Source organism: Carcharodon carcharias, chromosome 5, assembly GCF_017639515.1.
Source record: "Carcharodon carcharias isolate sCarCar2 chromosome 5, sCarCar2.pri, whole genome shotgun sequence".
In the NCBI taxonomy this organism is placed as follows: domain Eukaryota; kingdom Metazoa; phylum Chordata; class Chondrichthyes; order Lamniformes; family Lamnidae; genus Carcharodon; species Carcharodon carcharias.
The window spans coordinates 168,173,262-168,185,553 of record NC_054471.1 but is presented as its reverse complement, the minus strand read 5'-3'; the positions used below and the strand labels follow the sequence as shown (position 1 = coordinate 168,185,553).

General features: G+C 39.1%; 1 protein-coding gene across 2 annotated transcripts; it reads right to left on the bottom strand.

The window, feature by feature from the left end:
- Positions 1 to 694: 694 nt before the first annotated feature.
- Positions 695 to 11,406, bottom strand: rsad2 (radical S-adenosyl methionine domain containing 2). Of its 2 annotated transcripts, none has more exons than XM_041188607.1 (6): positions 10,975 to 11,406; positions 9,809 to 9,970; positions 8,250 to 8,479; positions 5,997 to 6,146; positions 4,335 to 4,367; positions 695 to 2,797 (listed from the first exon to the last, which is right to left on the bottom strand). In XM_041188607.1, exons 1-6 carry the CDS (start codon positions 11,279 to 11,281, stop codon positions 2,633 to 2,635), a joined length of 1,047 nt encoding a protein of 348 aa, XP_041044541.1. In that variant the 5' UTR covers positions 11,282 to 11,406; the 3' UTR covers positions 695 to 2,632. The 2 variants fall into 2 exon arrangements, with proteins under 2 accessions (XP_041044541.1, XP_041044542.1); XM_041188608.1 differs by having other exon boundaries at positions 11,280 to 11,390.
- Positions 11,407 to 12,292: the final 886 nt, after the last annotated feature.

Here is a 12,292-nt window from a genome sequence, read left to right as displayed (position 1 = left end):
TGACCACCTTAGTTTTGGACTCCCCCACAAGTGGAAATATTTTTTCTATGTCTACACGATTGATCCGATTTTAATCTTAAATATGTCTGTAAGGTCACACCTCAACCTTCACTTTTCTAAAGGTCCCACCCCCAAATAACACTTGTACACTTGCTCAGAGGGTCTCTTCAAAGTATGGTCATATTTTTAGGTGGTGTAGGGAACCAAGTAATTTTTCTGGTGCTTTATCGAAATTTTTTAACATAAAAAATATCAGTGCTCGCTAAGATCTACATTGTACTTTTTTTCTTTGAACGCATTTTGAACCACATAAGTATAATTCACATTGAAAGTTGCATAATTTCCCTGAGTGCAGTTTCTTAATAATGCTGTGCCTAAAGTGAACCATAGAGGATTGTTGAAGATTCCACAGCGTGAAACAAGGTGAAGAAAACATTAAAATAAAACTGCAGATGCTGGAAATTGGAAACAAAGGCAAAACATTTTGGAAGCACTCAGCTGGAGGGTGAATTTCTGTGATAATTCTCCTAACTGACTATCATAACTTTATTGATGCAATTTTTCTGGGAGCTCCATAGCTCACCTTATGAAAATACAATGGACAAATTCTGCTTAATATTAACTAAATGGAAGGACAAGTATTCTCTTATCTGAAAAGACATTTAACCTCAAAAATTGAATGCAAAGTAGGCTCTGCATATTTTTCCACTTTATTCAGGCTTTTACAGCACTTGTACAAAATATTCTAGGAAAATGTCATTATTTACATAAAATAGAATTGTTAACATGCACATCAATTCCACTGCACTGAAACTTGGATAAGCGCATAAAAATTCAAAAATTCCAAATACTATTAATGAAATATCCTAATAATACCATATTTATACCACACATCCTTTTGAAATTAGAATCATTCTGCTAAATCAGCTTAGTGTGTGCTTGTGAAGAAGATTATTTGGATTGAAGGTATTCTTATCAGTGGTGAAATAGATAATTGGTTACAATGTTTCAGTATAAGGCCAAGTAGGCACGATGTATACCTGCGGAGATGGATACAGAAAATAAATGCAATGAAATCTGATTCAGAAATAAGAGAAAGAGCTGGCCAAGGGAGAAGTAAAACATTTTTAACAAAAAGCTGTGAAAAAGAGGTAAACTAACAAGGGGCAAAAAGGACCAGGACAGGGAAACAAAAAAAACAGCAGCAGATAAGACAAACAAATGAGTGAGAAGCAAAGACCAAAAGAAAATGTTTTATTCATGTGTACCATGTACTAAAGTAACATGATGAGAAAAACATAAAGCAAGATGTTGCAATAGGGTGTAATTGGCTCTGAGCTAAAGTAAAAGTGGTAGTGGAAGGACAAAGACCGGAGTACTGAAAATCAGAAAAAAATTGGGGAGCAATACATAGTGTTCAACAGAAAACAGTGGTAGGTGAATATAAAAGAAAATAATAGGAGAGATAAAAGATGCTATCTTTTTTCTGTTAATCATCTTTTTGACTTTATTTTGCTTAGTAACTTGTTAGGTAAGTAACAAATGAAATGTCCACTCTTTTCACTGTATCTCTGCATACTGCTAAGATTAGAAACAAACCACTATTCCCTCTGTTTGGAGTAAGTACACATGCTTGCTGTAAGTGCTGCCGGCTTCCAACTCATTGACTGACACAATGGAGGAACTAGAATTCTGAACAAATTGGTACTGTGAGGCTGTATCAAGATAGTCCCAAAAGTGCCTTTAGCAAAAAGGGAAACCATTGCTGGAATAGTGACATGTGGTATAAATAAGTGATGATAAACTTCTAATAAGTAAGCTTTTCTGCTGAAACAAATGGATCAATTTAATACTAAAGTGATTATTCACTGGGAATTAACAGAACGGACTGTATATACTATGAAGTGCCTTGCATCATATATTAATACAATTCAAACATTCACTATGTAAAAAAATAAAAACACATTTTTATAATGTAGAAGTGATAGTTCTCTCTATTAAATATGATGGCCATATTGAAAATAAATACAACTACTGTATTATTGTGAAATCTAGTCTTTGATATTTTGCTTTAAAAATAGATTTTAAGATTTTTCATTTTATTTAATATATGAACCATTAATACAGCTTGTTTGAAACGTAATAAAAGCATAAACCATTTAAAGTTTAGTCAATCTCCCAAACCCATTGTCCATATTGCAATTGACTATTCTTTTCAGATGTGGTATTGCGTGATATCAGGGTGGACAAAGCACTTCAAATCTTTTTTTCAAAACTCTCAGTCCAAGAGGTTTTCAATACATTATAATCAAGACAATAACAATCTATTAAGCATTTCAGAAAAGATTGCAAAACATGGAGAAAAATAATTATATCTTTTGCAATCATGTTTTGTTCCATTGTTGTAAGTTCTACACTTCACTACAAACTGGTGCAGTGATTTTTACATGTGCAAGAAATACATCCCATATTGCTATGTATAACTATGGTGTAGTTGAAAGGATGTAGCATTGAGTGCCATATTCTTTTAGACAATTAAAATAGTCCAAAATTCTGCAATATTATACAAAACAATGTATAGCATGGACACTGTCTATCATCTGTACAAGCAGGAATGTAGAACAGCAATCAGTTACCAATCCAAATGCATATCCGCTTTGCTCCATGTATATTTACCCCCACGTTTAAAAAACATTTTCTCGTCAAACCCACTAAATTTAATAGCATTCTCAACGCCTACATCCAAGATAGATCTGGATGGATCTTTTCTGCCTTTGGTGCAATCAAGGAAGCGCATCTGAAAAATATTAAGGGAACAGAGAGGGAAGATAAAAATAGAGAATTATAAAATTCTTACTTAAACTATATAGTACATATCATTTGTGAGATCTGATGTTGCTTCACCTCTGAGTCGAATCAACTGTTTATTCCAATGCTGTTGATGATTTGAACTTTCAACTTCGATGAGAATGTAAAATAGGTGACATTGGATCAGCCTCCCTTTTATACATTGACTTCAATGCAAAGAACAATCAGACAGGTCATATAACAGGCAGCATTTTTGACAGTGCCTGTTTTACCTTGCTGCTGAAGTAAGTTTCAGTGAATATGCATACCAGTGTTTTATTTTTCCAACAAGTACAAACTGTAACTTGTTACTTTTCAGAATGTACTTAAAAGCAAAGTCAGATTTTAAGATACTCCAATTTGATATTGTGCGTGTGTGCCCACATTATTTTCCTGATCCTCAGTGAATTCATTGTATTCTGAGAATTTGGACAAATTTCAAATTTAATCCTATGTTTGGGGAGTTTGCAGTAAACTCAAGTCAAAGTCAGTCAAGCTTTGAACAAGGAGACTCTTGTACATTCCTACAATATTCATTCTTTTATTTTCAATATCTGGAAACTGGACATAAGAAACAATTGAGGTTCATTGTGATGTCACAAGCACAGGATCATAACAGTGTTATTTCATTTCAGTGTGACAACAAAATAGTATCCAAAGATGCCTGGAACTACACCTCTTGCATATATAGGTCTTTCCTATAAATAAATATCAGTTTAACAGTTTCTATCATCAATTTCAATTTTTAAACATATGACTTTAGAAGACACCTTACAAGTTTCTCTGCAGTTTTGACCTTCAGATTATCTCTGCCATGTCAAAAGGTTTGGTATGTTTCCAATGAAAACAGAATTTGGAATATTTGTGAATATTCATTTGTATTTGATTTGTCATGTGTATAATGATGGATATAGTTTTGGAAGCTATTCACCTGTCATTCTCCCTTCAATAATATCCTCTCATTTCATAGATGTAGAAAACATAATAAGCATACTGCAGCACATGACTGAATAGTGTACTCCATTAAAAATAGATGGTAGCATAGCACTGTTGTATGTGGAATTGACAATTGTCCTCACGGTCCCTCTGAGTGCAATTCTATAAAATATAATTACTTAGAATCATACGTCATAGAAAGAGGTAATTTGGTTCACAATGTCTGCGCTGGTCCTTGGAAAGAGCTACCCCGTTAGTCCCATCTCTCTGCTCTTTCTACATAGCCTTCAAATTTGAAATATATATCCAATTCCCTTCTGAAGGTTACTTTGAATTTGCTTCCAGTACCTCTTTACATGAATTGTTCTAGACTATAGCTGGTGTGAACATCTTTATGTTGTATTAAAGTATCAGATTATAGTGACAATCTTTTAAATATAGAAATGATTGTACAGCAGCCTATTTTATATGTACTTTTATTATACAGGCAGTAACAATGGGAACTTGACAGGACAGTATTTTATTCTATCAGGTGTAATAACAGTACTCACATATTCATCAAGGATGAGGTAGGAATCTCGCATCTGTGGAGAGAGCACAAACATGAAGTAGCACCATAACTATATTATTTGTTCAACAGAAATGCCAAACTTTTAAAATAAATTCCAGAGGAATGTGTACAAAATTCAAAACAACACTAATGAAAACAACACATAGACATAAAACTGAAGCAGTACTAAGGAAAATGTCCAAGTATAATATTAGCAGTAGGGTTTATCCTCAGTGTGGACATGCTGATACCTGCAAAGACCAACAGGAGTCAACAACAGAAAAAGTGACAAGGACTTAAAGCAATTCTTAGATTTAGCTTGGGTATGCCTATAGCAACAGCACTTATTGTAATCTAGGTATATGGATGTACTATGGAAATGTCCCAGTTATGAGATGAATCTTTGTCACTCTAGGCAGGACTCATTGGAGGGGATTGCCTTTGTTCCTTTTTGACCTTGAGATGAGTTTTCAATCACACACCTATCTAAAGGGGATACAGAAGAAACATATTTACCTAAAGAGTGGTGAGAATGTGGAACTTGCCATCACAGAGAGTGACAAGACATTGTTGAAGTGATTATTATAGATGCATTTTAGAGGAAGCTAGACAAGCATATGAGGGAGAAGGGAATATAGGTTATGATGATAAATTTAGATGAAGAAAGATGGGAGGAGGCTCACGGGGAGCATAAACGCTGGCATGTTCTGGCTGGGCCAAATAGTCTGTTAGTGTGCTTTATAGCTTATGTCACTACGACAATCAATTTTTACCTTTGTAGCGGTCTGCTGAAACCCTCAACCATGCCTTTGTTACGTCCAGACTTGTCTATTTCAATGTACTCCTGACTAGCCTCCCCCATTCTATCCTTGTTAAACTTGAGGTCATCGAAAACTCTGTCGCTCATGTTCTAACTTGTACCAAATATAGTTCCCCTATCATGTTTGTGCTCGCTGACCTCCTGGTTAAACGACGCCTTGATTTTAAAATTCTCACCCTTGTTTTCCAATCCCTTCATGGCTTGGTCCCTTCCTATCCCTATAATCTTCTCTAGCCCTACAATGCTCTGAGATATATGCTCACCTTTAATTCCAGTTTCTTGAGCATGCCTGATTTTAATCAATCTACCATTGGTGGCTGTGCCTTCAGCTACTGGGGTACTAAGCTCTGGAATATTCTCCCTAAACATCTCTGCCTCTCTACTTTTTTTTCCTCCTTTAAGACACTCCTTAAAACCTACTTCTTTGACTATGCTTTTGGTCACCTGCTCAAATATCTCCCTGTGTGGCTCTGTGTCATATTTTGTTTTATTTTGCCTCTATGAAGCATCATAGATAACTTTTTTTTCATTTGAAATCACAAATGTATGCAATCATCTATTCAAACTTAGAGGTGTATTTTTATTGACATTATTATGATGGACTTGGTACCAGATGTGACCACAGCTGTCACATATAGCATCAGATCCATTGCTCATTGCCAGTGGTGAAGAACAAAGCTAAATCTGTGACAGCAGGTATACTGAAATGAATCAGTTTTCACAGAAGGTGGAAGCTGATGGCTGGTGATCATAAATATAAAGAAAGGCCCAAGAAGCTTCTCTCATCTAATGTCGCTACTCAAGTGATACTCCAAGTTCTGTTTCTATTCCTACGCATCTTACCTTCTCATTAGACTCAGGCACAAGGCACTTGATCTCTTTATGCCTTTCCAAAAATCTCTGAAAGTCTTTGTTGCTGATAACAAAAGTTTCTGCATGTCTCAGAGCTTCTTCTCCAGCATTCTCCCCTTCAATCAACAAGCACTGGAATACCTGCATTGAGTAAAATAAATTCAATATTCAATATACAAAACTCATTATCACAAACATACCTACTCATGTGATGTACCCATTATGTGTTCTCCAGTTACCTGAGAGATTATACATTGTATTTTATCTGTAATTGCTATGCCAGCTGTTCATGTGGCCTATCTAAATAAAACTACCTGATTATTGCCAGTTTGCCAATTAGTGCTAAGTTATGAGCAGTGTTCTTCTGTGCATTTGAACCCAATGGGATTAAAGCTGCAAAAAAAATTCCATAACACTTTCCGCCCAACAGCCACAGAGAAAGGAGAAATTTGTTTGATCATTTTCAGCAGGATTTGATTGCAGGTTACAGACACATAAGGAGAACCTGGTGAGCTATCAGTTACAAAGTTGTCACCACTGTCCAACATTATCATTCAGGGAACACTGACGCTAGGAAATACTTTTCATTCAGGCTGCCCACCCATCTGATGTTTCCATGATCACCACAGCTGACTGTAGAACTTTCTGATGTAGCCCACCCCCTGCCATTTCAATTCAAAATCTATGGGCAGGATTTTTAATTCGGTGGGCGCCTGCGATTGGTGGGCCTGGGAAAGGCTGAGGAATGGAACCTGAGTGCGATTTGCCCCCGACCGCGATTAATTAGCTAGCCAGCGTGAAAGGCGTGCTGAAAGGCTCAGTGCTGCTGGGGTGGGGGCGGGAGGAGAGTGAACGCAGAAGTCAATGCGGGGGCGGGGGAGTGCTCATAGAAAGCTTCCTGAAGGCAGAGAGCTACCTCAGGGAGCTGAAGAATTTAAATGCCAAAGGTAAAGATTGTTAAAACTGGGAAAAAAAATGCCCACGCATCAGAATCAGTCACCGGAACATATACCAGATGAAAATTCTGTGCAAACATTTTTATTTTTCTAAATTAATATCGGAACCCTCATCCCGCCCTTGGATGAGGTTTCCTCAAAATGGCAAAAGCCACCTGGCTGATTTGCCCACCCGCCAACCTTTTCTTTGGACGGGCAGTGAAAAATCATGGTTGATTAATACATTAATGGCCTTAATAGGCCTCTTAACTGTCGGCGGGCGCGTTGCTGACTCACATGCGCGCCCACCGACCAAAATATCGCCTGAGTGTGCGACGACGTTGAGACGCTCAACTAATGTTATCACGCGCTATTTCACACTTGAGCATGTCGGGCGTGTGCCCACATGCCGAGCAAAAAGTTCTGCCCAAATACGGATAGATTTACATCTAAAGACAATATGATATTCCAAATGAAACTTTGCTCCCCCAGCCCCTTTGGTGGGCTCCTCTATTTGAAAATCATATACATCTTCTCACTATTAGGTCAGAATTTTATGGCCCTGTCGTGGTGGGGATGGGGCCGTAAAATGCAGTGAGCCATTCTAAACTCCATTGACTTCAGCGGGATCGTAAAATCCCACTGGCATAAAATTCCATCCCTAGAAGGGGAAAATGCCAAAACTGGGCCTTTGTAATGATCATCACTAAACAAGCAGAGCACAACTCAAATTGAGCCATTGAGACTCAAAGCATTAGGCTCTCATACAGCTATCAAAATTCATACCCACAACAAAGGCAAATCCAGTGAATCCAGAAATAAAAAGCACTCCACCATTCTCTAAAGTTAAACTAAACATATTCCCCACATTAACGGCATATTAATTTGGTTTGAAAATTCCTTCTAGGCTTCAGCTGACTCATGAAGGATGCTTAAGGCCAGATGCAAACAAAACCGATAGTCATTTTTAATGGGTCTTCCCAACTGCCACGTTTCTTCCTGGGACCAATAAATACACTGTTATGATGGCAACAGTGAGATCTTCAGCTGGTGTAACTTCCACTGGATCTTTCAGGTTCAGCAAGGTGGATTTCCATGGAGGCTGAGGAATATTCTCAGACATGCACTCAAATCAGTTTTTCCATGATGAACAGAAGCAGAGACAGTCCCTGTTAGCTCAGGATTTTGGGGCCACCCAAAATAGCAATTCTCCCCACCACAGTTACACTAGAATTCTGCCCCAGCCCTCCATGTTCTCAAACTTAATAGCTTGTAACTTAAATCAAGAAATGTGAATTAATTGAATTACCTTCCACCTTACTGGATTCACCATCATGACTTGTTCATTCATATCCTCTTCAAGATTGAATCTGTTGATGACAGAGTTGATTTTAAAAGCCACTTTGTAATCTTTGCACCATGTTCTGACCTTGAGGAGGTTCTCAATGTGATTTTTGTTCCCTTGTCCACGGCCTATCAGACGATTGGTGTCCTCTTCAAAACTGTCACATGAAACAGCCAAAATGTCCAGATCCTCACCTGTAACATCAATGTTTGATTATTAAGCATTGAGCTACAGCAACATAGTTTGAAAAGCTGAATAATAAGTTGACAATTCTGCTTCATACATTAAAGCTTAGAGGAAAACTGCCTGGCATCATATTACAAAAAGGCAGTTCTGGGCTGTACAAATTCTGCTCTGGAACCAAGCTGGTTGAAAATGTCACTTCTCTCAGACAAGGTGACTCATCTATGCTTGAGACACCTCTCCACCTACCCCAGTAAAACCTGAACCCACTTAGTGGGGATTCACTGAGAGATTGTCCAATGTCTGTGCTACGATACATCTGACCAAACGAATGACATCAGAGCATTTGGTCTGACATTAATTAACTTTTTTTTAATAGGGGTAATGTGTAAATGTACTATAGTGAACCTAGAAATTCATTCTCATATCTACCTTAGTTTACAAGATTTCCAAGTGTTGAACAAAAGGGTTCAGAAAAGGTATTCTGCCCTTAGATATGTTGGCACTCCCTTAACAAACATTCCACCCAATCAAGTTTATCTAATGTTGAAGCTGGCACCTTGCTGAGTTTTGGTTCTACAGGTGCTCAGCTGCCCTTGTTGACTCATCTTAGAAACTAGACATAGTGTTGAGACCAGTTTCTTGCTCTGTGTAGCTTAATTCCACACCAAACTTTATAATGATGAAATGTGTCATTAGGCAAGTACTTCATCCTTACATACAGGCAGTGTTCGGATTTACGACACAATTGGTTCCTAAAAACCACGTCTTAAGCTGCAACATCGTAACTCAGAACCGATTTCCCCATAAGAACGGTGTTATAAATGGGGGATTGTTCCTGAACAGAGGCACGATACCCTACTTTCAACATAAAAAAACAGTATTTTGTACTCAATGAATTATAGACGAATAATATAGCAACATTAATGTATTTATGTTGTAAATGGCAATCAAATTGACCTTAAAAACACATAATAAGCTAAAAAAAATACATATAGAAATATAGTACAGTACTGTAGTAATGGCGTCAGGACTGCAACTGAACGTCTTGAGTCAGGGAGATGGGCGGCAGAACGCCGATGTGCACGTTTGAACATGTTCGCTGGCGTCGCGTCCTAAAGTCAAAACCGGCGTGGGAAAATCAAGAGGGTGTCAATTTATAAACGTCGTAAGTGCCATTGGAACACCCAACATCGTAAAGTCAAGGACTGCCTGCATATTTGCTTAACGCTAACTCCTTTCAACAGTACTTAGTTAGAATGTAAACCGTAATCTGAATGGAATGTATGTAGAAATGTACCCCCTTTCCCAGACCTGAATATAGGCAGACAACAATTTACCGTAGTTTTTGAACCACTTCTCGGTGATCCGACTCCCATTACTCACAACGCTGACACTGGGCAGTTTCAGCTCCTGTTTACAATACTGTACCAGTTTGCCTAGAAACTCCCCACGATTGTGCAGAAAAGGTTCTCCGCCCGAAAAGTTAATTTTTTCCATGCCTGGGTAAGACAAAATAAAGTTTTGAATCAAATCTTTGAGATGTCAACACTTAAGGCAACACTATCGATATAATCCTGCTAACCTTTGCTCACAGCACAGTTAGAAAAAGAGAATCCAGACTCCAGAACATTAATAAATTAAATAAAGTACACGGACAACAAAGTTATTTCAGCCAATCTGCCTTTGGAAATGTGGTAAGGTTTATTAACATTGTTAACCGGTGTACCCAACCACCAGGTACTTTACAGAAACACTCCTAAATTTGAGAGTCATTTTTGTTAGCCTCCCAGTTCAGTACGAAACAAATAATGGAAATCTATAGTTGCTTTTCATCAATGTGCGGGAACACCAATTAGTCCACTTCCAAGTTAAATACCCCAGTGCTACATGCTTGAGAATAAACCTGGCTGATAGGGGTGATGGATGGTCAGTTTATGCTCTCCCTGACCAGAGTGCTGAGACAAGTATTGTAACTCATTTCCTGAACCAAGGCTGATACTCGGTGGTCTGTTTGGAGCACGAAATATTTTGAACATGTCTTTCTGTACTCAACTTCTATTTCTCATAGACCTAATACCATTGCCCAACGATGCGATCAACTGCTTTCTGCAGCCCACTGTCCAATCTCCTTCCCACTGTACATCATACACATCAGTCTTGTGTGATGGCATTTTGTATTTTTGCCCATTGCCGTATCTGCTACACACTTCCGTGTCAGTGCGCGAATTAAAAGGTCCCACAAAAACGTTTATTTTAAAGTAAACAACTGTCACTTATATTCGATAATGTTTAGATAATATATACTAGACCCCATTAGCGATCATAACTTTGCACTGTAAAGGTATAATACGTTTCACGGGCTATTTATTCCTTATATTAGGGCAGCATTAATTATCTCTCCATTAATTTTGCACGTGCAATACTATGTACATTATTATTCTGAATGAAGAGAAACGACCGCATTACAATCCTGGCAGCAGATTCCGCTGCTGCAGTTGCTTACCTGCTGCCTTTAGCAGTTTCAGCCCCCTTTTGGCTTCTTCCAGGGGCAACACGAAAGATGTCTTGGCGGTGTGGAAACAGAAGCCGCACTTGTAGTTGCATTGGCGGGTGAAATGGTAATTGACACTGGTGGGAGTTGTGGTCCGCTCCCTGCTCTTCTCCTCCCTCCTCTTAACTCTTTCCCGCCTCCTCTCACTGATCCTAAATTTACCCAAGGCTATGAGCTTTATCAACCCCCGTGATATTTCGCTCACCCAGTCGATGCAAGCTTGCAGCAGAAATTTAATGCAAATAACCACCACGTACATGTTTTTGCCTGCCGAGTGGTGCTGATTTCTTAATGTATTTCTCACGAGTGATTCTCTCGGACTGCTGAAGTTTGGGTCTGGCTAGGTGCATATATCTACACTCTGATGTATGACTGGCATCCACTTACTGTTTATTGTGGTTCAGGCAAAGTTTCATTTAAAAGGAACAGAAACTGAAAGTGAAAGTAGCAATAGATTACATCAGCTGCCCTAACATCCTCAACTCATGCAGCTAGGATTGCAACCTGGTTGCAGTTTTTTTATTGCCACAATGTGTAAAGAACAATGATTTCCCTGACATGCGAGAGAGAGTTGAAGACACTGGCTGGAATTTTGAGGATGTGGCAGAATTTCCGCCACCAGGACCGAAATCAAGGGACAACCCCGCATTGGCAGGCAACGGGACCTGGGGCCACATTTTGCTGGTGGCAGCTCTTAAGGATGGCAGCCTGGCCCCAATAGATGCTGGCCTGATCAGACAGCTGGCAGCGCTACTGCTAGTGGTGGTCATTGCTGGGGCTGCACCTGAAGGATGAGGATACATTGGGCAGAATTTTCTGTTTGACGTTCCTGGGGGGAGGGCGGGCTCCACAGGTCAATGCGTAAAATGATGCCATCACGATATTTTGCTGGGCGGGCGCACGATGAAGTTCGATGCGCGGCCACCATTAATTAACGGGCTAGTTAAGGCCCTTAATTCATTAATTGACGGCGATTTTCAGGCGAATGTGCGATCTTCGGCTCGGTGCACGGGCGCAACAGGCAGGCGGGTAAGAGACTTTTTAAAAGCCTCATCCATGGGCGGGATAAGAGGGCTCAGTGGGGTTGTGAACCTGGTCTGTGAAGTATTTATTGGAGCAAGTTTTTTAAACTTGCCTGTATGATCGGTAGCAGTTCAGAACGAATTCCAGCAGTTTTCTGTGTACTTTGAACCTTCAGGTCAGCACTCTGCAGTCAGTAATCTTTATCGGGCCTGCAGCTTTCTGGAGGTCTCCCCTTAGCCTTGGTATG

Excerpts from the sequence above, each read along its gene's own strand:
- rsad2 (XM_041188607.1), bottom strand. The coding sequence starts at position 11,281 with ATGTACGTGGTGGTTATTTGCATTAAATTTCTGCTGCAAGCTTGCATC. Across the intron at positions 4,368-5,996 it reads TGCCTGAGTCTAATGAGAAG|ATGCGAGATTCCTACCTCAT; the intron begins GTAAGATGCGTA and ends CTCTCTCCACAG. Across the intron at positions 2,798-4,334 it reads ACCTCATCCTTGATGAATAT|ATGCGCTTCCTTGATTGCAC; the intron begins GTGAGTACTGTT and ends AATATTTTTCAG.